At 37.8% G+C, this 27942-nt stretch overlaps 1 protein-coding gene across 6 annotated transcripts in view; it reads left to right on the top strand.

The window, feature by feature from the left end:
• DNM3 (dynamin 3) overlaps positions 1–27942 on the top strand; it is a 180095-nt gene that overhangs the window by 24952 nt on the left and 127201 nt on the right. For 4 of the 6 annotated variants that reach the window (XM_034063553.1, XM_031047273.2, XM_034063552.1 and 1 more), the window contains exons 3-14: positions 2938–3087; positions 4711–4914; positions 5489–5587; positions 6461–6621; positions 9724–9866; positions 11117–11252; positions 12557–12624; positions 12964–13102; positions 15044–15130; positions 16763–16833; positions 20495–20543; positions 22156–22185. In XM_034063553.1, coding sequence (XP_033919444.1) covers positions 2938–3087; positions 4711–4914; positions 5489–5587; positions 6461–6621; positions 9724–9866; positions 11117–11252; positions 12557–12624; positions 12964–13102; positions 15044–15130; positions 16763–16833; positions 20495–20543; positions 22156–22185 — 1337 coding nt within the window. The remainder of the gene's footprint in view (positions 1–2937; positions 3088–4710; positions 4915–5488; positions 5588–6460; positions 6622–9723; positions 9867–11116; positions 11253–12556; positions 12625–12963; positions 13103–15043; positions 15131–16762; positions 16834–20494; positions 20544–22155; positions 22186–27942) is intronic. The other 2 variants (XM_034063551.1, XM_034063554.1) reach the window with 1 other exon arrangement.

Below are 27942 nucleotides of genomic sequence, written 5' to 3'. Positions count from 1 at the left end.
CCAGCCCTTCCGGGTCTCTCCCGGTTACATCCTGGGCATAACGTGCTATGGCATGGAGTACCTCTTTGGCTAGCCTGGGTCAGGTGTCCTGTCTCTCCTTCCTCCTGGCCTCCCCTCCTCGCTGGCAGAGCATGAGCTCAGAAAAGGCCTTGAACAAACCAAACGTTTGAGCAGTAACTCAAAACATATGTGCTATCAGCAACCTTTCTCAGCCTGAAAGTCAAAACACAGCACTGCACCAGCTACCAAGAAAGAGAAAAATGACTGCTGCTGCTCAAACCAGGACATGGATCAAGGAGTGGTTTGTTTTTTTTTTGTTTGTTGTTGTTTTTTGTTGTTTTTTTTTTTAAAGAAAAAAATCGCATGCGAAGACAGGCTAAGAAAGTTGGAGCTGTTCAGTGTGGAGAAGAGAAGCTGTGTGGACACCTCAAAGCAGCCTTCTGGTATCTGAAGGGGGCCTTTAAAGATGCCAGAGAGAGATTTGAGCAAAGACAATGTTTTAGCTTTTTAGCTGATTGTTCTTTTTTTTGTGATTTCAGCTTTATCCAGAAAATAAGTATCTGAAAACTAGACCTTGGGCAAGATCACTTTTTCTTGTGTGGTTTCATGTCCATTTCCATAAAAATGTAAATAAAATTTTTTCCTAGTATTCTTCTGTGTATGAAAGCTGAAAACTGAAGAATGCGTTTAAAGCATGTGCTTATCCAGTCTGGCTAAAGGCAGCACTGCCAAGGACAGGCAAAGAGCTGAAAGGAGCAAAACAAAGTGCTTGTTGTTAGTTTGAATTTTTATTCTGAAGGCTGTGCGTGGCACCACAGGTTATGAACTGTTGTAAAGTCTATTCCTTCAGTGGGACCACAGATGTCACTGGGAGGAATGAGCTATTGATAAATATTAATGCACCTAAAAAAGTAGTTGATGTTTTCATTTGAATTACCTTGAAGCATTTCAATTAGGACTTTTTCTATTACTACTGAGTAGTGGAACAAAGAGAAAAGCTTCCTTGACAATCAGCTGAGTCAGTCAACTGATTATAACTAGGCACTGAGTATTAATTATTGAATTGTGAAATATTTTTCTGAGGAAGTCTGATGAACCAGGGGAGAGAGGGAGGGAAGTAACTAAGAAGAATACATTTATGTTATGCCAGGAGTAGTGCATGGAGAACTGGGACAAAATAAGAATCACTTGTCAGTTCCTTTTTCCAGTAGGTAACTATTTTCCAGCCTTGAGATGACAAATTTTACATATGTGAATTTTGAAATGTGCTAGAGAAACTGAAGTATTTTATTTGTGTGCCATGTTATCTTTCACTTCAAAATATTTGAATATTCCTTTTCTTTTTCTTTTTTTAATAGTTGCCAACAAAACATACAAAGGCCCTACTCATTGTCATTTTGCTGCTAGAACTAAAAAAGGAATATAAGAGATGCTGGAATTCTTAAGTTACCAGAAATGAAATGGAGGTTTTTGTTGAGTGCTCTCATTTTTAAAATAAGAGATGTATCATTTTTGTCTTAATAAGAGTGGGTTTTCTGGTCCCTTGTGTTTGAATCTGGAGGGATTGTGGTGCTATAACACAGAAAGGTTGGTACTTGTTCTTTTCCCCTCCTCTCTCTCCTTTTTTTTTTTTTTTTCCTCTCAGTTTCCTTTAACTATTGGTTTAATGTATGGTTTTGGCTATTGTTTTTTAACACTTCTGCCGATAGTAATAAAGCAGCTTCTGGGAAACAAACTTCAGTACTGGTACATAAGGCTCTCGATTAACCTGTATTCCTGTATAAGATCTCCTGAACTTCTGTTCCTTTTCTGAATACTAAACAAGCTCTTTGTTCTGGGGTTTGAGGGCTGTTTACCAAGAAATGTTTTCTGGGGAAGAAACATTCAAATGAAACTTTTGAGATCAGGTCTTGATTGCAGGATGAAATTAACTGGAACATACTCAACTTTGATCAGCCTTTCTCCAGCCCTATTGCTTAGAGTGGAACCAGGAAATGAGCTTTTATCTGTTGTTAACATTTATGTCATTACTTCTGATTACAGCATCACGATTGTGAGATAAACATTTGAGTTGTGTTTTAAAGGAAGAAACCCCAGTTCTAAAATCAGAGACGTGCCTTTGGTTTTGCACCTCTAGGGAAGGTAATTAGTATCTGTATTTGGATTTAGGAGTCAAAACAGGGAGGGACCTAGTGTCAAGTTCGAGTCTAAGAACTTAGACTGTATCTGTCCTTGATTCCTGGTTGATGCCCAAAAAGGTAAGAGGGCAAATTGTATGATATTGAAGACATAGGAATTAATTGTATTCTCCCACTTAAGCAGAATAACTGCTATATCAATAAAAGCTTTTATAAACTTCTTAAATATAGTTTGGATTTAGATGACAAGAAGTTTTTGGGAAACGAGTTGCATTATAAACATTATGGTGTTCTTAAGTGATCTTATTTTCATTGTGAACTTCTAAAAATATACAGAACTCCTTTGCTAAAAATCAGGTAACATGGGCTGTTAGTTTTTGAAAGCAAATGCTAATAATCCTTGATAATACCGAGCTTGACTTCTGTTCAATTTAGTGATGTATTGCAGGCAAATGTAATCAGATGAAAACTCAAATACAAGTCACAATCTGTTCCTTGTTCTATTAGTGTAAATGGTATCTATTTGAATCTTTTAGGTTGTTCCACAAGACGACATACTGAAGCTAAAAGCAGTAAATCAGATTCATTCAACTTGAAGTTTTTAACTAACTCTTCCTTGTTGTAGGCTGGTTTTCATCTCTACAATCATATCTATAGCATGTGCTCATATATAATGCTTTCCTGATACTCATGATGACATGCTTTTGTACATATGCATCTGAATAATACTAGGGGCTTGAAAGTGAGTGTTTAAGTCTATGAGCCTGTGAAATACAGAGTTGCTGTTGATATTTTTCAGAGTATGCTGAATTTCTACACTGCAAAGGGAAGAAATTTACTGATTTTGATGAAGTTCGTCAGGAAATTGAAGTAGAAACAGATAGAGTAACAGGAGTGAACAAAGGCATTTCTTCAGTTCCTATAAACTTAAGAATATATTCTCCACATGGTAGGTAAAATCATGCTACTTTATATTTCTGTCATGTGATGGTTATGTAGCTCTTTCTAGCTGTTTCCTTTTGTATGCATTCCCATTGCTCAGTCAGAAGTCTTCTGGGATGAATAAACTTTTGAGACTGAGTTGAACCAAAAAGTGGATATGCATCTGGAAGAATCGTCAGCTTCTGTGTTCTGCTGGGCAGAACACAGACTCTGTTCCATTTAATATTCTCATGATTTAAAAATATACTCATTCTACATGGGGATGAAACCAATCTCTCCCCCAGTACATATACCATTAGATAGTAACTCACTAGTAAAGACAAATGATAGGACATGGGAGACTTAGTAGCAAAACTTGTTTTTGCCACCCTCCAGATGGATTCCCCAGTCAGTGATCTAGGAAGTCAGTATGTCTCCCTGCCCTATTAGATGTTTATTGCTTGCTGTCATTAAAAATATATTTAGACGATAATGGTGTTTGAAGCTGCTTTATGTTGTAGACCCCCAGTATAGATCAAAGTGAGCTCCTCTGGTTGCCATCTGGCCAGTTTGATGAAGGCAATAGAAAATGTTTTGCATTGAATCTGTCTTGAATACAGGAGAAAAGTGGTATGGTTGACTGAAGCACTTTATTTTTCTTATCACCTCATCTGATGTCTTCATGGTGAGTCAAAGGACAGAAAGATTAAAATAAGAGGGGAGGTAATTAAAGTGATGCTGAGCCTCCCTTTGATACACTGTGAGCAGCCTTGGCTCCAAACATATGCCTCTAAACCTTTCTCTGCTATACAGATATGGTATAGCCAACTGGAGAGAAGCTGAGTTAAATGCCCTGCCTTGAAGCATGTTGTTTGGACATACTGATGCCAGGAGAAAATGAAAATTTCCTACGTAATGCTCTTACTTCGTTTTATTAGGATCAGTCTTTTAGTTCAGCAACTGTTGTCTGTATTAGCCAGGCCCCAAATATACTTCTGGTGTTTCCTTTCTAGGAATTGCGTTTTTCTTATTTTTCTGAGGGGTACTCTGTTTCCCTAGTACAGGTATGAACAGGCTAGGATGCTTCTAGTTGAAATTGTGGCTTGTACTGGGGAAATCATGTCAGAACAAAACAGGTTTTATTAATGGATAAACTTTTACATGTTTCTTACTTAAGAAGCAAGAATTAAAAAAACAAAAAAACCCAACCCCAAGCCCCAAAACAACAAACAAGCCAACTCATCAAATAAAACCAAACCCAAACCAACAACATACCCCCAAAATTCTTAATTTGAGATACTGTTGAAAGGATGGTCAGAGAGAGACTGACTACCAAAGCAAAGCAGAGCTCAGAAAGCCATGCTCATTTGCCTATGAGCCTTTGAGGATATACGGTAGAAGTATCATTCCCTGTGCCAGTTGTAACGTTTAAAATATGAAATAGTGTTAATTAACCTGGAGATGAAAGACTAGCAGAAAAAAAGTGTACTTTTCAGATTGTCAGGCATTTTGTTTGAACTGTTGACAATATTTATATACCTATAAAGGTAATTCATGTGAGATTGTGACTAAAATTTGTCTGCAGCCATAGATGCCTAGACTTCTTTAGACATGTCTGGTGTGCTAACCAGTTTGATTATGTTTTTTACAGTATTAAGCCTGACCCTTATTGATTTGCCGGGAATCACTAAAGTGCCAGTAGGGGATCAGCCTCCAGATATTGAGCAGCAGATCAGAGACATGATAATGCAGTTCATCTCTCGCGAAAACTGTCTGATACTGGCTGTGACTCCAGCTAATACTGATCTGGCCAACTCGGATGCACTGAAGTTAGCTAAGGAAGTGGACCCTCAAGGTAAGTATGGTTGAACATAACCACATTTCATTCTCTAATGTAGTAACATAATTGAAAGTAACAGACTAACTCTTGTGTGAAAAATGATTTATAATGTAGATGTGTATATGTACATTCTTATATAGGCCTCAGCATCACAACTGTTAGCTCAGTGTCATTCCAGTAATGACGCTGTAAATGTATTTTTAAAATTTTGTCAGTATGTCTTATAAGCAAATGGAGCAATGCCTATTACAAACTTTGTAGTACCTAGCAAAATGGACCGTTGTGTTGATAGGCTTTCTAGATAATACTTGCATTATAAATTTTATACAGTCATATCACAGGAATGCTAAGCCTTGTTAGAGATTTGAGGAACACATTTCAGCACTGGCAATGATGATCCCTTATTTTCCAAATATATCATAACTTGCAGTTGTAGCTGGTATTGTGTGATACAAGCTTTGAGAATGTCAGATGTTATATAATTGTAAGATATAATTGTTCTTCCTGAATATAAATGATTCCTCACTATAATTTTTTCTTTTTCTCCTTTTCTTCTTTTTTTTTTTTCCCCTGCTTTCACCCCGAGCAGGCCTTAGGACCATCGGTGTGATCACAAAACTGGATCTGATGGATGATGGAACAGATGCAAGAGAAATTCTAGAAAACAAACTACTCCCTCTTCGCAGAGGTGCAAATGTTCGGTTGCTTATATTCCTTGCAGTTCAGAAAGTGGTTTGGATAAGGATGTTGTGTGTGGGGCCTGGATGGGAACCAAAGGTTGTGCTGGACTGATACACTCCTAGTTTTTATTGTTATCTTTGAAATAAAGTGATTTGATTATTTTATTTATTTTTTTTATGGATGTGGAAAATACACTGCATATTCCAGAGGAAGCAAGAAATGTCAGCACAGGTTGTGAGCCAATTTTCACTCCTGTGCCAAGTTGTTACTTGTAACAGAAGAATTTTTTTTTCTTTGCATATGATAGAAGCAAGCACCAGAGCTTCAGTTATTTCATTGTAAATCAAGTTGTGAGCCCTTTCAGAAATTTCCCATGTGATTGCTCTGGCAGCCAATGCCACAGTTGTTCAGTTGTTAACAATATCAAGAATTTTGATCCTAGCTCTAATTTACTGATGAGACAACCATCTCCTCCCACGGAGCATGTTGTTCCAGCAAAAGAGAATTTTTTCCTCTATTTTACTAATACTGTTTAATTTATCTATGTAGACCTGTGTATGTGTTTTAATTTTTGTTTTGTGAGGGTTTTTTTGTTTGTTTTCTTTTTTGTTGTTTGATTATTTTGAAGTGTTTTTTTGGGGGTACACCAAAGTTTCAAATGTTTCTGTATTTGAATCAGTGATTTGAAAGAAAGTGTTATACATAAGCAGGATGAGCAATTTAGACACTGTTAAGGTTGCTGAGTACTTATAAACAATATCTGAAATGCCTAAATTAGAAAGCTTTGTTTGAATTGAGGCAGTCTGGTTTGATTTAATGTGAATTCAGTCACTCAGGCAGTAGCTGCACTGACTTACCCATTGGGTTTGTGTTGTTTTAGGTTATGTTGGTGTTGTAAACAGAAGCCAGAAAGACATTGATGGGAAGAAGGACATTAAGGCAGCTCTTCTAGCAGAAAGGAAATTCTTTCTTTCCCACCCAGCATATAGGCACATGGCAGATCGGATGGGAACGCCCTATCTCCAAAAAGTTCTAAACCAGGTAAGACCTGAAGCCTTGTGGTGAAAGGCAGATTTATAATGGCAGGACCAATACAAAATCTATATTAAACTGAATGATGGTCAGTGAACCTTGCTTGTTCTTTCCTGCTTTTAAGGTTTTTAATTTTCACAATTTAAGAAATAAAGCTGTATATTACATGTAACATACTAAAACTTATTGTGAGATGTAGTTTCTGACTTTTGCTGACAGTTCTGCACTCCCCTGTTTTCTTGAATACTGAATATGAACACAAAAAGTAAGATTTGTCTCCCTTCTGGAAGTATACCATCCTATTCCTATCACATTTACTCTAGTCTAGCTGGATCTTTAGAATTCAAAGTTGGAAAGTAGGGGGGGGGAAAAAGACATTTTTACATTTTTTGAAATCATGTGTTCTGAGGGTTCACTATATGCCTGTACTTTAACCTCAACATCTACACTTTATTGTAGTTCTTAATAGAAGCAGTGACTGTGTGCTAATGATATAAATGACAAATACAGTAATCAGAACACACTTTTTATACTACCTTTATTTTTGCCCAAACATTTGGTTTGTTTCTATGAGTTCATGCTAGAGTCTGCCAGAACAGAACTTCCTTCAGCAAGAAATAGAGGTCTATTTTCCAGTTATTTGTAGGAGAAACCCATAGTTTACTGTCCTAAGACACTGCCTAGAGCAGCCTTGGAAGAAAATATAATTCTCTTGTCTTTGAGTATTACTTATTTCATAGTGCCATCTGTTTTCTTAAATAGCATGTGACCCTAATGATACAAGTTTGAACAGGGCAAGAGAAGTCATGCCTGCATCTCTAAAATTACTGGTGATGCTGTTTTTTCTTTTTGTTTGGGGCTTTTTTTTTGTTTTCAGTTTATCAGCTGACCAGTGTTTTTGGTATTCCTACAACTGTTTGACAGTATTTTTTCCAGTTCACTGTCAAATTACAGACGTTGGTCTGAAATAGAAAAAGACCAGGTCAGGCTGGCTTTGTCTATTTCGGACAGCAGCTAGAAACAGCAGAAAAGTTATTGATTAAGGTAGGGAACTAATGGCTGACCTGCGTAATTTCTTGCTACAGTGACTTTGCAGATGTAACTTGACAGCTAGGTTATGGTCTGCTCTGGACTTGCCCAGAAAGAGTGCTGTTGCCATTTATTTGTGCCTCAGAACCAAAGTCTTCAGCAGGATGCAAGAACTTGCTTGTAGCTTGCAATTTTGTCTGTTTAGGATGTTTTGCCTTTTTTTATATCTTGAAAGTTTAATCCGCTTGTCTTAATTTTGAGACTGAAGCGTAAACTACATATGCCTTTGGATTATTTTATCTGTCCTGCTTGCTTTGCTTTACTATTTACTTTTTTTTTTGTGAGCTGTTTTCTAAATTTATCTATTTCAGTATGTTGGTCTTCTGTTGCTGTTGCTGTGTGTAAAATATTACATATGGGAAGATGTATGTAAGTTTTGTCCCTGAGATATTAGGGACCCATTAGTGTTTGTAGTTTCAGGTAATATTTCAATTTCCCTGCATCCACAAGGTGGTGCTCCAGGGAAACTCCAGCTTTTGATTTTTGTGCCTGGCGATCTGCTGAACAATTTTTATCTTGAGTTTACATGTTTTGGTATATAACAATCTTTATTTATAGCTTGTCTGATTGTGTATGGGAAGAGGGTTTTCAGCATAATGCAAGAAGTCTGCTTTGGTTTAATCAAGGAACAGGTACAATGCATGACAAATTTATGGCACAGGTAAGACACCAATGGTGCTTTTCAAACACATTACAACATATATATGCAAAAGTAAATGAGGTAAGTTAAGCATAGGTCTGGTAGTCTGTTTTTTACTTTCCTTCAATTTATTTTCTAGTACTTCTGGATATATTTTCAGAAATAAAAACTGCTAGTTTTGAGTGGTGGAATCTTTTCAGCCACAAGTCAGTTGTTTCAAAAAGGTGAAGTTCTATAATCAATGATATAAGGGAAAAATCTCTTTCCTTTAGTACAGTTTGTACAAGGGAGCATAAATCGTGTGGAGGTGATTTATCGCAGGGGTGGGAGAGCGCCAAGTTGGTACTCTCTATGTCTGCCCTTCTGCCAATGTCTGTTCTCAACGGGCTGTGCATGCTCAGAATCTCGTCCTTGTCCCACCTTGTCTTGTGGCTGTCAAGTAAAGGAGTCATGCTGAATAAGTATATAGGGAATTGGGAAGCACCCTTAGGAAAACCAGCAATATGGGAGTGGTGACAAGTGATGAGAGGTGATTTTCAAATTACATATGTAATGTGTATAACTTTTTTTTCTGTGTAACTAAGCAAGTAAGTATGTAGTAACAGGACTCAGTGAGTGAGAGGACAAAGGAATTTTTCAAGCCTCCTTATAATGTGTATGCAAAAGAGATATTGTATTGTTCTTTAACAGCCTCCATTGCTTCAAAGATCAAAAGGAACTATACTGCTACACAGTATGGCAAAGGCCATGGCTGATGACTCTACTTTGCTCTCATGAAACCCACTTGGAGTATTGTGTGCAATTCTGGTGTCCTCAACATATGAAGGACATGGAGCTTTTGGAGTAAGTCCAGAGGAGGGCCAGGAAGATGATCAGTGACTTGAGCACCTCCCTTGTGAGGACAGACTGAGAAAGTTGGGGCTGTTCAGCCTGGAGAAGAGAAGGCTGTGTGGAGACCTCAGAGCAGTCTTTCAGTATCTGAAGAGGGCCTACAAGGATACTGGAGAGGGGCTTTTCATCAGGGACTGTAATGATAGGACAAGGGATAATGGGTTCAAACTTAAACATGGGAGGTTCAGGTTAGATATAAGCAAGAAGTTATTTACTGTGAGGGTGGTGAGGCACTGGAATGGGTTGCCCAGGGAAGTTGTGAATGCTCCATGCCTGGCACTCTTCAAGGCCAGGTTGAACAGAGCCTTGGGGTGACAATGGTTTAGTGTGAGGTGTCCCTGCCCATGGCAGGGGGGGTTGGAACTACATGATCTTAAGGTCCTTTCCAACTGTAATCATTCTATGATTCTATAATGTGCTTGGCACCAGAAGGAGATGGTTGTGCTCCAGCTTTCCATTAACAGTAAAAAGGACTTTTATTTGCTTTTTAGCAACTTACCAATCATATTCGGGATACCCTGCCAGCCTTCAGAAGCAAACTTCAGAATCAGCTGCTTTCTATAGAACATGAAGTAGAGGTATACAAAAACTTCAGACCAGAAGATCCAACCAGAAAAACTAAAGCCCTGTTGCAGTGAGTGGTCTTTTGTCTGCTTTTCCAGTTTGTATAGATTTGTTTTGCCTCTTTTTAATTTGTAATGGCTTTAAATTTAAAGATTTGGATATGGTTAAGGATTCTATCTGCAAGATTCAAAGAATTCTGTGTTTGATATTCCAGAGCACTTTATTTACTCTACTACAATTTCAGCAGAGTTTTCCCTAAGTTAATTTTAGTAATCCTAGAAAAGAGAGAAAGCAGAACAGGAAAAGGTACAAAAATGAGCAACACAGACCTCGAAGATGGCAAGATTGAAACTGCAAGAAGGACTACTGCCTATGATTAATGTGTGCCTAAGCTACAGAGAGCTCTTTGCTGCAGGAACTGTTACCAAAAGTTTGTGTGCTTTTCAAAAGCAGCTAGGCCCATTTTTGAGATGGGGAAGACATTCAAGGTTACTAAGTACAAGGATAGATTGCTGCTGTATGAATTAAGAACAGCAATTTGAGGCCAAGAGAGTTTTCTGGAGAAATATTACTGTGTGCTTGCTCTGTTCTCATATGAACTTAGTGCTGGTGACTGTCATGATATGGCCTTTGTTCTACTTTAGTGCAGGTATTCTTAATGTTTAAGTGAGAGTATATTGGGGTAGGTGAAAACCACTTTGTTGCAGTTTGCCTCTCTGATGATACCTCTGACAACTAACAGCAAAATATGTCATGTGGTGTGATGTGCCACCTGTGCTTTGTGTTAAAACTGACCTAGCAGATGTTGACACTTTTGGGCTCAAGGAATCATGGACTGAATACTGTTGTTGTTTGTTGGAGGAACTGCACTGCTAAAGTCACTGTCTAGTTTTGTCTCATCCACAAAATAAGTCTGTCTACTGAGACTTTGATAATCTTATTGTTAAGTGATAGAACAGAGTTGAGTGTTAATCTGACTTTGAATCATGGAAGTGGAATTTTTTATTGTGGTTTTAACACTAAGGAAGAAGGGCAACGCTTTATGCAGCTTCCTTCCTTGGCCTGTTTCCAGGGATGCTTGATACTCAATATTGTGTTTCTTTTCACCTGAAAGGTCTGCCATTTTATCTCTTCCTCCCCTTTTTTTCCACTTCTGTGTTCACATGTGATTCAGTTTTACCCTTCCAAAGAGGAAGCATCTAAAGGAAGAAAAAGATCTAAAATGTACCTAGCATTTCTCTCTTGTATGATTGTCACATTTCTACTCTAACTTTTTTTTTTTTTATTTCCATTCTCTCCTCTCCCCACCTTTGAATTTAGGATGGTACAACAGTTTTCAGTGGACTTTGAAAAAAGAATCGAAGGATCAGGAGATCAGGTTGATACATTAGAACTTTCAGGAGGTGCCAAAATCAATCGTATTTTCCATGAACGTTTTCCTTTTGAATTAGTAAAGGTATTTATCCATCTTGCTGGTGTGCTTTGTTTTTTATTTATATATTCTTATGTTCAGACTGATAGAAGTAAAGCCAAGATTAAGGTCTGATGGAAAGAATACACTCTTAATTGTGGAAGGAGTTGCAGGAAGTTATAATTGAGACATTTGGCTTTGTTTCTAGCTTTGGATACTGAAACATGCTAAGAATTCTAAAATATTGGAATTAGAATATAATCGTTAGTCCCAGTTCTTACTATTTTCCTTGCTCTTTTGTTGTTTTATCACAAATAACATATTTCTCTTGGTTAGATGAAGCAGGCGAACAACTACAATCGGTAAATTTAAGTTATTGTGTTCAAGTAGCTAGTACCTATTCAAATTAGAGTTATGGAAAATAGTTGTTTCTTGTGTTTTCTAATTCCTTTATTCAGTGCATTAAACCAAAGCTAGTTTTCATAGTGGTAGGTCGAGAGAGCAAAATTTGCAGTTTTGAGATAACATTTCTCATCTTGATACATCTTTTCTTGTTACCTTTAGGTAACAGAATAAACAGAAGTCCAGTTGAATGTGAACTAATGAAACCTCGTTTCCTATAAGTGTGTTGCATATTCTTTGATCCTCTCTCCCCTCTCACCATGAACTCTACTGTATCTCTAGTCTACATTTGTTATTTTTTTTACACTTTTCCTAAGCTTTCTCTTGATGTGTTTTATGTTCAGCTTTGATATCCCCTAACTTTAAGTTGGATAAGAACCGGTGTGAGTTGTGGCTGGTTCCAAGGTTTAAATGTAAGTGGTAGGTCAATTAGGAGTCTAACAGAACAGACGATAGTTGGGCTTAAGTAATGACCCATTTGTTTGTGACAACACTAACTTCTCTTCCACCTAGCTGGCTTTCAAGAAACTTAAATAAAAGCTTTATAACTTCATAACTGAGACCACTCCTCTCTTAAGTTTGGTTGCAAAACAGAATGGGAAGGGGAGGATAAACAGGCCATAATCACAGAAATTGTACCACTTTAGGAAACCAAGCTTAAAAAAAATTGCATTTCCCAAATCCTGTTTCTGACACATTCTATCAACTCTGTAAAATCGTTCCAACTGTTGATATGTCTGGAATGGAAGGGTGCATTTTTTTTCAACAATCTTTACTGCTACCTTAATGTGTAAATGTTTTATAATACTTGTCCTTTGTTTAGGGGCATTAGAAGTGAATATTTTGCCGGTTGAACTTGCCTGTCTTCCAGTTATACTGGAGAGATAACATTTTCTATATTATTAAAAACCACTCCAATATGATCTCATATGCTTTTGTTCCTCTAGATGGAATTCAATGAGAAGGAACTGCGGAGAGAAATAAGTTATGCCATCAAGAACATACATGGTATCAGGCAAGTGCTCCCATGTTTTCAAGCCCAGTCACATTATAGAGGCTTGTGGTCTTTGTAACCTGAGGCCACACTGACTGCTGACTGCTAGACTATGTTAGTGATGCACTGTTCCCAGCAGCTGACTTTTTTATTCCATTCCTTGAGCCAAAAGGTTTGCCTGAAGAGGTAATGAAATTTTTTTAGGGAAAGGAGCAAATTTAGGTCTGTGGAAGCCTATTTGTGTAGGGATTATTACTCACCTGTTAGCCCCTGAAAAATGAAGATATGAGCAATTCAGTAAAAATAACTGCCTTGCACAGTGTTTTTATTACTGTCTTACATATTCTTTTATGTTCACAGAACAGGTTTGTTCACTCCAGATATGGCGTTTGAAGCCATTGTTAAGAAGCAGATAGTCAAGCTGAAAGGACCTTGCTTAAAAAGTGTGGATCTGGTGATGCAAGAGTTAATCAACACTGTCAAAAAGTGCACTAAAAAGGTAATTTGCAAATAGATCTGGTAATGCATATATAACATAATGGTATAGTAGACAAAAAAGCATATCTTCCTTGTTAGGGTATTCTAAGAGGTTTCTGACCGAGTCACTTGATGTACAGAGTAAGACTGTCTTAAATAATTATAGCTTCTGCAAAACTTTCAAAACAATGTAATGCTGGGAATGTTATTTTTTTTTTTTATTCCTGTGTTTTGAACATATATAGACCTTATTATTAGATGTTTTTTTTTGAGTCAAGAGTTGCAATAAGAGGAAGGATCAGCAAAACTTTTCTAGTTAAAAGACCTCAAATGTGTTCAGAGACATCTGTCAAGGAGAGAATAATGCTCTTTCTATATTGAAAATTTACTGAGTAGCACCACAGTTCTTTGCAATGTAATGGGTCCACAAATTTTCCTGTGCTTTTTTCATGCATGACTCCAAAATATCTGATCTCCAGTTGTCAAGAAGTTAGAAGTGGAAAGCTAGGAAGACTTCATCTCCCTTCTATTTGTATATCCTTGTATTAGTGTTGACAAATGAGCATGCTGCACAGAAATGTTGAACACTTAAGTGCAAAGAACTGCTGAGCATTGAACTTCCTGATGTGAAAGTCTTGTGCAGCAATTAAACTTTGAGATCCTGCAGGTGTAATAAGTTAAGAAATACGTTTATCAGAACTAAATATGGCAGTATTATGAGTCTTTGAGAATGGTTTTCTGAAGTGTGTGCTTGGGTTGGTCTATACTTGTAGAATGAAATCTCAAACTTCACACCCCACAGCAGGGGCTAAGGTGCCTGCCTAAGCCCCCTAAGGGCTAAAGGGCTAATAATTCAGACATATTAATACGAATCTTTTTTTTTTCCTCACACTTTTCACCTCATTGGAAAGTTGTCATCTGCAAATATTGAGACTCACTTGTCTGGAGCATTGACAGCTAACAGTTTCTGATTTTCAATTCTCTTTTCTCCCATTAATCTGTGATATTGTAGAAGACCCCATTGTTTCTTGTAGACTTCTTAGCTAACCTGGCTACTTTTACTGTCTCATTTTCTGTTCCTCTGTCTTTCCCACCATTTCAGAGTGCAGGGTACCCTAACAGTAGCAAATAGAGGACCAGTTTTGGGATGTGAACACAAGTATGCTGAAGCTGTTGAGAAATAGCCTGTCACATCCTTTGCATTTTTCTGAATAATGCAAATTTTTTTTTGTACCAGTGATCAGGTTAATGAGCTATTTAAACAGGAAAAGGTGACAATCTTTCTGACTAAGGTAATAAACAGATTCACTGCAATATTTCCAGTTTTTTCACTTCTGCCAAAGTTTGAAAGATATGTCACTTGAATTGATTATACAGATTCTTTTTCCCAGTGTTATTGGCCAAATTTGCTGTTGCGTTCTGCAGCATTAAGTATTGCAGTTGAGATGTAAAGACCTTGCCACAAGATGGAGCCTTCAAAGAATAAAAAATCTGGAAATTATTTAAAGTGCTGCTCTGGAATTAGGCATAGTAGAAAAGAGAGGCATGGAGAAACCTCACGCCAATGCTGATGAATCGTGGTTCATATGTCCAAAAATGTGTTTTCCTCAGTGTTTTGTGGAGCAAAAGCATAGGAACAATCCAGGGGTTGAGGTGTCTCCAGTTTCTCTGGGAAATGACCATTAATAGCAAGTAAGGCTTATTTTCTAATGTAGTTAACTTTTAGCCCAAACATTTATAATAATTGCTTTCTTCCAAAGAGAAAAGCTGGTAACTTCCTGGTTTGTATTCTACTGAAGCCACCCTGCAGGTGTAAATTTCCAGCTGTCCAGTCAGATCTGGAAAACTTTCAAAATCAGAGATTCTCCAGCGTCTCTATACAGCTTATTCCTATGCTTGCCTCTCCTCACTGTTGAAAATAATTTTCCTTGTGTCAAATTGGAACCTTAGTTTTGCTTTTCAGTTGGCAACATACCCAAGGTTGTGTGAGGAAACAGAAAGAATTGTTGCTGGTTACATTCGTGAAAGAGAAGAGAAGACCAAGGATCAGGTGAGACTATATCTAACCGTTTGGGGAAGTGTGTGAAGGAGGTGTCCTGGTTTTGGCTTAAACTGTGACAGGAGGAAAGTTCTTGCATACAAAGTGCAATAAGACAATGGAATATTTTTATTGGCGTTTTTGTTTGTTTGCTTGTTTTTGTATTCAGCAGGCTTCACATTTTAGAGGGGAGAGGAATCACTCCTCTACCATAGAGCTTTGGCAGATGAGACTAGAATTGTTACAGGAAATCCTAATTTCCAATATCTACTTTGTTTCCATTTTTTTTTAACATACCCATCCCATATTCTAACAACAGTCAGGTCCACAATCAATTGTAACTGGGACTCTTGTGGGACTGACAGGCTTTCCTTCAAGTTTAAAAAAAGTTTAACCACCCCACAACATTCATCACCCAGCTAAGCACTCCAAATCCAGGAAACTTAAAAGGTTAGATTATGTTAAGAAAATCCACTGGAAGTGGAAATAAGAATTATTGTTTGGAGAGTGCAGAGTGTGACAACAGAAAATTTTGGGGAAGAAGGGCTAGGCAGAGCTCCTAAGTTGTTCTGGACTCCTGGCTCTCTAGTCCTGTCTGTGTGTGAGCTAGGGAGCTATACAGCATGTTCTGCATCTTTTTGTTTAATCTGTGCTGTGAATGTAGACTTAAAAGTAACTTTAAAAACTTGTATTTGCTGGGCTTGTACTTGCAGGAAGTTCTAGGTAGCACTCTGAGTTGGAAAAAGATACAAGTTACTTCAAATAGTAGAGTAATTTATTTATTTATTTATTTATTTATTTATTTGTTATTCCATTCTTCATTGTGTGCACATACCTGGCAATTTCCTAGAACAAAGTAGAAAGTATCAGTATGTAAATGCAAAGAGTTGATCAAATAGGTTATTGAGAAATATTCACATCATTATTTATGCTGTTAGCAGTTCTTGTTAATAGAACACTAGTGAGAATATTTTCTAAGGTAAGAGCTAAACCCAAATCCCCCCTATCTTTTGCTTCTGAGTGAGGCACATGATACCTTCCGGAAATTGTAAAGAATTTGGAAGTGATGCAGTGTTTAAGGAGTTGTACAGAACTAACTCTGTACACTTTGTGGAGATTAAATGCTACTGTTTGGTAGTGATAGATTTTTTCATTGCTTCTTCCTGATAAATGGAAGTCAGAAAAAATGGGGGGAAAGTGCAGTGTCATGCATGTTCAAGAAGCTGTCCAAGGGTGGGAGTTGAGCTTTCTCTAACATTTTAGCAAACACTTTGCTGAATTAGAATTTTGCTTAACTTGCAAAACATAGAGCTAGAATCTATGTTATATATTATTAAAATCTCTCTGGCCATGTGTGATTCATTTTAATGAAGTGGACAAGTGCCAAGATAGTGAAAGATGAAATCTGTCAGGAAAAAAATAGTAAGAAGAAATAGCTCTTTGGTAGTCTATCTTAGTAAATAAGCACACGAACAGAAGTAGTGAGATTTAGAAAATATTGTTGCTTTAGGCCTGAATGATTATGAGTGTAATATTCAGTAATTCAAAAACCTGAGAATTTCTGTTATTTTTCTCTCTCCCTTTGCCTCAGTCTCTCTCCTCCATCTTACTCATCCTTTTTTAACTCTTCTGTCTCCCTAATAGGTGCTGCTGCTGATTGATATTCAGGTTTCTTACATCAACACCAACCATGAAGACTTCATTGGCTTTGCAAAGTATGTATATAGAGATTTTCTTATAAAGACACTGTCAGGTTTGTTTGTGGGTTTTTTTTGTTTGTTTGGTTTGGTTTTTTTTTTCTTCTTTTTTTAATATATTTTTTGGACATTCAGAACACAAGTTCTGAAGTGAGACAGTGAAGATGTAAGCTCCCAAGTCCCAGATATGTTCTTTCTCAACATACACACTGTTAAAATCTGTTAAGCCTGTAGGGGACTACCCCAATTCACAAGCCTGGTTTTACTAAAGCTGAAGCTTATGTCTTGGTCTGGAATAGCATGCATCTCGAGAAGCAGCTTTGGCAAGCTGATGTCGTTGCTGTATCCATTTTTGGACCACAGAAATGTATAATATTGGTGGTCTTTCCACATTGTTGCTATTGCATATTTTGGGAGCTGTGATTCTGTGTGAAATGGTTTTACTCAGAGTAATGGATGTCACTGAATTATACGTGTGCCTGCTGTTTGGCTGTAGAGAATAATAGTAGCAGAATGCCCTGCAGGGCCTGGTTTGACGTTCTTACTTAATTGAAAAAGCTGTAAGAATATTTTCCAGAATGTGCTCCCTCAGCTTCCAGCAATTTGTGCTTAAGGGACTTCATACCAACATTTTGGCATTAGTAAAAATGTTAAAGATGTCTTCACTCTTTGAAGAATAATTGTTCTTCAATCATATTCATGCCATTTTTGCCATAACAGTGTTTGGAATCATAGCAGGTTTCATCCATGTGGGATGCTGGCAACAAAGTTTGGCATCACAGTATATATCGTAATATGGTCTATTCTAGTTAGGACTGTGAAGGAAGGTCTACATCTTTGCTAGTATGCCTTGAAGGTTTAAAACATGGAGTTCACTAAGCTGAGGGAGGGAGAAAGCAAAGCCAGGCTCTGTTTACGTGTTTGGTTTGAGCAACTTTCTCTAGAATTGTTTGCAGGTCCTGGATATCTTTATCAGTTTTCTTGACAAATGACAGGATGTTGTAGGAATGGTAGCTGGCCTTCTAGAGGTCAAGATAACAACCTGCCTGCTATTTACTTCTATTCATCCTTTTCTGACAGGAAAAAGCCTGCTAAAAACACTCCATATATATTCATGGTGTGTGTTGTGACCTTGGGAAGTCACATAATCCAACCTCCTGCTCAGAGGAGGGTCAGTGCTGAGTTCAGACCATGTTACTGAAGGCTTTGTCCAATCAGATCTGGAAAATTTCCAAAATCAGAGGTTCTTCTCTATGCAGCCTGCTCCAAGGCTTACCTCTCCTCACTGTGAAGAGACTTTTCCTTGTGCCAAGATGGAACCTTCCATGTATTATAGTCTTGAATTCTGGAGAGCCAAGTGTATCTGGAGCTATTTCATTATGTCTCTCCAGTGGAGAGCACCCTTCATGGATGCTGCTGCTGGGGCCTGTAGTTCAGTCTGTGGTCCTCACTGCTGTGTCTTTTCCAAGGAGTTGCAATGCCCAAGATAAATTTTTTGGGAAAGCTGCTGCTTCTTTTGTCAGTTGAGATCTAGAAATCCTCAACTGCTATGAATGAGGTGTTAACAGATTGCTTTTTGCTTATGTTCACTGATAAGTTTATGCAAGTGTTTCTGTAGGGATGGAAAGAGAAGTATCTTTGCTGACTTGTGCTCAGTTGGAAGAGAAAACTTGGATAACTAAGAAGAATGTAAAATGTAAAATATACTAACAAATAAGCTAAACAGTAGAAAATACACATTTTAAACTATAACCATATTACTATTACAGAAATTGTGTTAAAACTGGAAAATATAATAATTTTGGGGTAAATAAAATAATTTTCTGCAATATCTAATCATCCTGGACTATAGATTTCCCGGATTCCTTAGCGTTTCCTTTCTTTGAGTCTTCTAGCCAGTTGTCTCATGTGACTGAAGTGTTTTATAAGTGTAAGTCCTGTGAACCCTGTTCATATGAATAAGAGTACAAGACATTTAAAATATATTGTGGGGCCTAAGGCAGGTACAGTGAGATGTGAATTGACTTGAGAAGGAGTTAAGAATGCCAGTATTTCGAACAACTTTGCATGGTTATGAAATGATGAAATTGGAGTATTAATGTTTGTCTCATTTAGCAGAGCAAGTGACAAAACATTGGAATAAGGTTTGGTTGCAGTTAGTGCAACTCAGGCATAACTACATGCTTTAATCTATGTAGAGAGTAATTTGTATTTATAGCAGTTAATAGAGGACAAATTGCTGTCTGAAAGGCCTGGGGTTTGAAGTATGATGTTAGTGATCTAATTAGCTTCCCTAAGATGACAAAATAAAAAAAGCTGCAACCAAACAAAACCAAAATAACAACAAAAAAGAAACAAAATGGACAAACAAAAAGCAAACTGAATGGCAATTAGGTTTCCTAAAACCACCTTGTGAGTTTTTTAAACAACAGGTTGGAATTGGTGAGAGATTAGTGCTGTGTTTTCTGTGTGCGCGTTATTTAGTATTTAGTCATAATTTATGCACCAAAGCTTGTGCAACTCTGGACGATGCACCAGAGGCATGCAGTGTTATTTGGCCAGAATGCCTGGATGATTGAGAGCTAAGTCCAGTGAACAGGCATATGAAATAAACATCCTTGTGGATTTTCCTGTGAACAGCATTTGGGCTGCTGGGTTGATAAAGTATGGTCTGCAGGGCAGGATCAGAATTGGGACAGGGTTGAGTTTGGTGCTTCAGCAATTCTTCGAAACAGCAGCTATACACAAAAAAGTTGCAGGATTGGCCCATAGGCTATGAAGGGCATCCTTCTTACTCTTTCAGAGCAGTGTTTGTGGCTGATTAATATGTATGATTTTTTTCTTAGCTAATCAATACCTGGAGAAATGGTATAATCTAATCCAAATAAAACTTTCTGGTGCCAGTGGCCACTCGGGTGGTTGAGTAGCCAAAGCCTGTTTTCTGAATGCTTTTCTTCCACTTTCCAGCAGTATTTTAATGTTGTGGCCTGACACAAAAGCAAATGCTTTTAGAATTAATGGCAACTTGTATGTTCTTGAGACAGGAGTGTGTATTGTTTCAGGAACGGGGATTACCCGAGTAAGCAAAATATTTTAAATATTATTTAATTTTAAATATGTTTTGTTCTATACTATTCCAGCTTTTTGAACCAGCTTTGTGACAGCTTCATCCATGGTTATACTTACACCCTCAAAGTGCATATAAATATTAGAATAATATCTAAAACAAACCATCAAGACAAAGTTATTAAGGAGCCTCCAGCAGGGGAGGATTTTATTGTATTGCATTAAGTAAAAGAAATGGCTTGCTTTTTGTCTCTTTTGAATATTTATAGAGGCTAATGTTTCCCAAGTTAAGCCCATGAACCACAATTTCTCTGTGCTTTTAGTAATCTTCACCAATCCAAGCAGGATGATGTTGCAAAGGAGATGATTAGTAGGAGCTGTCTGCTGTGCATTTCCCTTTTGTCCAGAGCAGGCACATATAAGCAGGCATTCCTATGCTGTAAGAAAAAGTAGTTGAAATATGCACATATACACAACAATTTTGGTGTGTTTCTATGTTGTTCTAGCTTTCTGTGCTAGAATCAGAAGTAACTGCTACTGCTAAATGCTGTCCCTTGGGAACTGGTTTAATTTGAGTTTCTTCAGTATAACTTTTTTCCTCTGCTTCCCTTAGTGCTCAACAAAGAAGCAGTCAGGTTAACAAAAGTGCAGTGGGAAATCAGGTAGGCACCTAACAGAGAATGTATAATAGCATGTACAAGTTAATCCAAGCTGTTTGGTTTTCTTGGCTGCATTAATTTGTTGTATCATTCACCTTTTCTGCTTCAAACATAAAATGCATCATCAAATCACTGCCTTGTTTTACTGAATTTTTCAAAGCTGCCTGACTTTCATTGTTACCATTGTTTATTGTTTAATATTTCTGCTACTGCTCACACTGCTGGATAGTATCTCCCCTCCCATGCCATTTAGTGCATCATATCTTTCATGTTACACATCAATGTATTTTGTCATTAACTGCAAATTTCTGAATTTCAGAATCCAAAATGCTGGTGAGTACTTGCTTGTGTGTGCCTTCTGATGGTCATTTTACTCGTTCTTACATGTTCATAGCTTAATAGCAGTGAAGGGGCAATTCATCAAGCAAAAGCGAATTTGCCTTCAGCTCTTCTGAAAACTTTCAGTTGACTTCACAAAGATTTCTCAAAGTAAACAAAGAATAACCGGTGGATTGTTTCTGATTAATTATTATTCAGTAATGAAATTAGTTGTTTGTTTCTTTTTATCATATAAGAATATGGGGTGGATTCTGCAACATGTTAAGTGCTTCTGAGCTTTGCTTCTTTCTTTGCTTTTGTGTGGGCCAGCAGTGCTCAGTACTTCACAGAATCGGTCCTCTTTTATATGAGATGAAAATAACGAAAATGTTACAATCTTGGTTTCTGCTCACTTTGAGGGTTTCGCAAAGTCTTAAACAGAAATTAAATGCTATGGAATTACTGCATGCTTTAAAAAGAGCTAACAAATTCTAGGAAAAACAAGACAATGACATTTTGTATAAATAATTACTGGTATTGAACATCTGCCTGAAGTTTTCATGTGCAATTTGGTCAAACAATGCTCAGGAGGTCAAAGGTCAAGGTTTTCAAACATGACCACTGAATTTGAATCCCTCAGGTGGTAAACCTGACATTGCAGAAAGTCTCCTATTCTGCTGCTGTAGATGACAGTTCTAGCATTTTTTTTTAAATATACTCAGTTTTTGGGGGGATAGAAATCCAACCTCTTCCTTCCACCAAGAAATTGCTAGTTATTTTTGAGATGTTATTCAAAATAATCCATCAGCTTCTTGGATGTGGTGGTCCTTCACAGCCTGACCAGCATGACTGGCATTTTTGATGTAATGTATGGTTTGGACTCAAATGAAAAAAGTTGAAGGATCCAAACACGGAAAAGACTTCAAAGACTAGTCTCTCGCCTCTGAGGAGAGATTTCCTTCTTATCTAGCTCTGCTGGAGCATGTGTCAAACACAACAACCATCATCACTCTGGAGTGTCCCATAAAAGAAAAATCAACCAATTATCAGAGTCTTCAAAAATACACAAATAAAATGAATGATTTTTTAATTAAGTGTATGTTCTCTCTCTAAAGAAGTGGAGAAAAAGCTTGGCATTTTAAATGTTGAAACTTGATTATTTATGGCATAATGGACTTTGCTGAACCTATTATTTTAAAGATAACAAACAGATGTTTGAAAGTTAATTGTTTGGAGTTGAAAAGAATGAGAAAATGTTTCTGAAATAAAACTTCATTTCTGCAATTTGCTATTTCAGGGAACCAATCTACCGCCTTCAAGGCAAATTGTACGAGCTAAGTTCTGTAAGCTTTATTGTTGCTTTTCCATTTAGCTTCTCAGAGGGCAAAGTTTGTCTCTAACTCATTGGTTTGGTGAATACTTGCTACCTAACTATTTAATGTTAAACTGTCTTGTCTGTAACAGTTCCTCAACAAAGTATAATTGCAGTTCATCACTTAACTGCTACTAACTTGCTGTTACAAGTATGAACTAATATAACTTAAAATGTAGAAAACTTTGATAAATTTAATATTTTTATAATGTACTGAGTTTCTCAAACTAAATCAACTAATTCTTGTTTATTATATAACTGGAAAGAAGTTTTTGTCTGATGTGAGTGCCTCTATTCATAGTAAACCTCTTTTTGAAAGGTGGGCAAACAAGTTTCTGGTAACCAAAAGAAAACATTACCTCTTGCATAAATGAATGTGCTATTTGTGGGTACAGATACTGATGTTGTTATTTTGTTTATGTAAAGGAATTGCTTCTGATAGAATAAGTGAGTTTATTAATCAACTTAGGAATATATAAAGCCCTTTTAGCATTCTTTTCATAGCACCAGGTGGATCAATATGTCATGGATGGACTCTTTTCTAACCCTTCCACTTCATGAGTAAATAAATATGTGAATGCCTTTAATATTACTAATTAGAATTAATTGTCTAAACGGTAGTTAATTTTATAACAAGTTACTTTTGGTTTACTGGTGTTTAGGTGTACAAAATAAATCTCTATCATGTGCATTCTTTAGTAATATCTGTGATAAAACCATATAATTTTCCAGTTATCAGTCACCAAATTATGTTAGTTATAACTTCAAACAAACTTAAACTAGACTTATGTTCAATAAAGGAAACAGGACAAGGCAGCACTGATTTTAGTAGCACTTGAATTTAATCTCTTGGGAGATCAAGATCATTATTTTTCCAAAAGAGTGGGATGCTCATTTACAATCCATTGCTTTCCTTTTTTTGTAGCTTGCCTTAAACTAGAATGATGCAGATAACCATTAACTGTTTGTGTGTCTCAGAAATCAGATGAGTGCAGCAATATTGCATTTTTGGAAGAAGTGTAATGCCCGTTCCTCTTAGCATGTTCTTGCTTCTTTTTTGTCTACTAATTTATCCTCTCACGCTTAATCTTTGGCCTTTTTCGTTTGTGTTTTCTTTGCTACCGCCTGAGGTTTTGACCTGACTCCACAAAGTTTCTTTTTAAGCCACAGGTTAGTCTGTCTTCTAATTTGCTTGAAATAATCAGTGTAATGCTTGTTTTTACACGTCACGCTAGCAAGATCTGGTTCCTGAAAGCTGACACTCTTAACTATATTTTGTGTGTTGAGATTTGTTTGGATGACTGAAATTGTGTTTAAAGCTACCCGTCGTGATAAACTTTTGAAGATGAAGGTGTCATTGCTCCATGTGCCCAATTGATACTTTCAGTGTGAGAATGCAAGATACTCAAATTCCAGAGAAATGTATAAAATTTATATGAAATTCTGTTTTGTGTTTTATTTCTGTGGTAAAATTTGAAGTAGCCCCTGAACTTGGAGAAGGGGCTTAATCTGAATTAAGAGTTTCAAGTCACTGTCCAAGTTATTTGAAGATTTGGATTTGAAGTCTTTGATCTGCTCTTCTACAATGTAGATTCTGATTCACTTGTTCTGGACACAAGTAGCATTCAGACCCCATCAGTTGGCCTAAACTGTAGTGCTAATATCTTTTTCCTTAGTAACCCTTTTTCTTTTTTACTTTTTAATCCTGCTTTGTAGCATACTGTACTGCTTCTTCAGATACACTTAAATCCTGGTATTTTGCATGATCCAGGAAAATTGTATAAACGGAATATTTTTATTTATTCTTTTTAGCAAGTAGATGGAAATGGAAACTTGTGCCTTGGTCATGAGAAATAATGAGAAGGCTGTTCTGTTAAGAAATGACAGTGTTTCTGTAAAAGAGGTGGTGCCTGCAGACAACCATGTGATGGTAAACTTTGAAATATCCTTGAATGAGACATGCTGCTGTTGAATTTTCACCTTATCAAGATTAGAGAAGCATTGCTCCTCTAAATGGCCTTTAACTATACTTATATTTTAGGTTAAGATTCCTTCATGATCACCTTAATCTTTGCTTAACTACATTTGGAAGCTTGTTTCAGTTTTTCGCTACAAGTGCTTTGCTTCAGTAAAGACATTTTTTTTTCTTTAAAGTAGATGTTTTTAGGACTTAAGCCACCGTTGTAATTTTTTAAGTTACGCAATATATTGTGCAGTGATATTTGGGGGAGGCAATATCACAAAATCTTGGTTGTGCTCCTTACTGAAACAGATCTGATCAATTTACGCTCTGACCTTTGTCAAATTACAGTGAAGCAGTGTATTAGGATTCCCTTCTAATCTGTTGTTCCTTTTTAGCCTATGAAGTGCGAGAATCTTAATAAATGAACACAAAGAACGACTAGCTTGTGAGGAAGCCTCATAGCTTATGCATTTTTTATTCTCTCATGCTTACTGTTTGCTAACACATATTGCTATGACAGTGATTAGAAGACTGAGTACTGCTGGGAGTAGTGTGTTCAAAATTATTTCAATGGAGTTATGTAACACAACTTTATAGAGAGTTTTGTTAGTTCGACAAATGCTGTTGCTTGCATTGTGGAAGTAGCTAGTCTCCTGATTTTCACACTTATAATTCTGTCTATCCACTCAATTTCATAGAATCATAGAATAGTTAGGATTGGAAAGGACCTTAAGATCATCTAGTTCCAACCTCCCTGCCGTGGGCAGGGACACCTCACACTAAACCATATCACCCAAGGCTTTATCCAACCTGGCCTTGAACACCACCAGGGATGGAGCATTCACAACTTCCTTGGGCAACCCAGTCCAGTACCTCACCACCCTAACAGTAAAGAATTTCTTCCTTAGATCCAGTCTAAACCTCTGCTGTTTAAGTTTCAACCCGTTCCCCCTTGTCCTATCACTACAGTCCCTAATGAATAGTCCCTCCCCAGCATCCCTGTAGGCCCCCTTCAGATACTGGAAGGCTGCTATGAGGTCTCCATGCAGCCTTCTCTTCTCCAGGCTGAACAGCCCCAACTTTCTCAGCCTGTCTTCATACGGGAGGTGCTCCAGTCCTCTGATCATCCTCGTGGCCTCCTCTGGACTTGTTCTAACAGTTCCATGTCCTTTTTATGTTGAGAACAGCAGAACTGCACACAATACTCCAAGTGAGGTCTCACGAGAGCAGAGTAGAGGGGCAGGATCACCTCCTTCAACCTGCTGGTCACACTCCTCTTGATGCAGCCCAGGATACAGTTGGCTTTCTGGGCTGCAAGCACGCACTGCTGGCTCATGTTCATTTTCTCATTGACTAACACCCCCAAGTCCTTCTCCGCAGGGCTGCACTGAATTTTCTTTTTGCCCAGCCTGTAGCTGTGCCTGGGATTGATCCAACCCAGGTGTAGGACCTTGCACTTGTCATGGTTAAACTTCATGAGGTTAGCATCAGCTCACCTCACAAGTGTGTCAAGGTCCCTGTGGATGGCATTCCTTCCCTCCAGTGTATCAACAGAACCACACAGCTTGGTGTCATCGGCAAACTTGCTGAGGGCACACTCAATCCCACTGTCCATGTCACTGACAAAGATGTTGAACAAGACCAGTCCCAACACCAGTCCCTGAGGGGCACCACTCGTTACTGGTCTCCAGCCGGACATTGAACCGTTGACCACAACTCTTTGCATGTGGCCATCCAGGCAGTTCTTTATCCACTGAGTGGTCCACCTGTCTAACTGATGTCTCTCCAATTTAGAGACAAGGATGTCATGTGGGACAGTGTCGAACGCTTTGCACAAGTTCAGGTAGATGACATCAACTGCTCCACCCCTGTCCATAATTTCTGTAGCCCCATCACAGAAGGCCACCAATTTGGTCAGGCAGGATTTCCCCTTAGTGAAGCCATGCTGGCTGTCACCAAGCACCTTGTTGTTTTTCATGTGCCCTAGCATGCCTTCCAGCAGAATCTGCTCCCAGATTTTTCCAGGCACAGAGGTGAGACTGACTGGTCTGTAATTCCCTGGGTCATCCATTTTCCCCTTCTTGAAATGGAGGTTATATTTCTCTTTTTCCAATCGTCAGGAACTTCACCTGTCTGCCATGATTTTTCAAATATGATGGCCAGTGACTTTGCAACTTCATTCATCAGCTCCTTCAGGACCCATGGATGGATTTCATCAGGTCCCATGGACTTGTGTACGTTCAGGTTCTTAAGATGGTCTTGAACCAGATCCTCATGTACAGTGGGCCCAAGGTCTAGATTTTCACAGTCCCTGCGTCCGCCTTCCAAGACTCAGGTGCTGTGGTCAGAGCCTTTGCCAGTGAAGACCGTGGCAAAGAAGCCATTCAGAACCTCAGCCTTCTCCAAGTCCTGTGTAGCCACTTCTCCCGAATGTTTCCGGAGGGGGCCTACATTGTCATTGTCTGTTTTTTAGCCGCTACATACCTATAAAATCCCTTCCTATTATCTTTAACATCCCTTGCGAAGTTTAGCTCCAGTTGGGCCTTAGCTTTCCTAACTTGGTCCCTAACTACCCTGACAACATCCCTGTATTCATCCCAGGCCACCTGTCCTTGCTTCCACCTTTTATAAGCCTCTTTTTTTCCTGTGAATTTTTCTCAGCAGCTCCTTATCCATCCAAGGGGGTCTCCTGGCCCTCCTGCTGCACTTCCTTCTAGTTGGGATGCAACACTCCTGAGCCTGTAGCAGGTGAACCTTGAATATTAAAATTTCACTTATCTCTTTCTTTTCTTGAAATCATCTTTCAAATACTTCTGTTCATTTGATTCCCTAGTGTATTTCTTTTATAAATACCTATTTGGAATGGAATTAATAAGTCATGCAGGTATACATAAAATGTACTTATTGTGTCAAATCCTGGTTTCCTGTTTATACGTGAAGTGGTGGAGAATAGGAACAACAGATATGATTTGAGTCTTGTGCAGTTGAACTATCAGAATATGACTTCCTTCTGGTTTGTCCATGTGCATTCGTACCCTCTAAGTTTCATTTTTTCAGACACCCAGATTAGGTATCAGGACCCTGAAGGAAGGAACTGTGTCATCTCTTGTTTATCCTGTACATGGAATTCAGCTACCGGTCAGAATATTGTCTTCACTAGCTTCTGGCAAGACCTATATATTTTATTTTCTGACATGCACAGCTCATGTCGCTAATATCTGGTTTGCACAGAGTGACATTTAGAAATATGATAGAAAATTTTGAAATGGATCTCTTCAATCCAAACCAACCAGAATATGAACTAGCAAAAACAATAATGAAACACACTACTTACTTAGATTATTTTCAAGCTGAAGTGCTATACAACATAGCTAACACAATAGTTAAAAAAACTCAACCAACCAACTAAACAAAAAAACCAACAAAACAACCACCCCCATCAGAATTTTTTTAATTTCAGAAATCTCTTAGAAAATCTTTGCTTATTGCCCATGGAAGGTCAATTTTTTCTAAAATATAGCTTGAGTTATTTGAGAAGTTGGCTGATGTCTTAGTTGTAATTCGCCTTGTCCAGAAAATAAAACTATGTTGTTTAATCTCACTTTGTTTGCGCTTACACCTTAATTTGACATCTCCCTCCCTCCTGACTGCAACACTGGTACTGAGTATTCTGAAAGAGTAATTTTTTGTAGTTAACAAAATGTGCTTGGGAAACAGGAACTATTAAATTAAAAGAAGAGGAGGCTTAA

This window comes from Melopsittacus undulatus, chromosome 6, assembly GCF_012275295.1.
Source record: "Melopsittacus undulatus isolate bMelUnd1 chromosome 6, bMelUnd1.mat.Z, whole genome shotgun sequence".
Classification (NCBI taxonomy): Eukaryota; Metazoa; Chordata; class Aves; order Psittaciformes; family Psittaculidae; genus Melopsittacus; species Melopsittacus undulatus.
The sequence above is the reverse complement of the archived record's forward strand: the minus strand, read 5'-3'. Positions and strand labels throughout refer to the sequence as shown.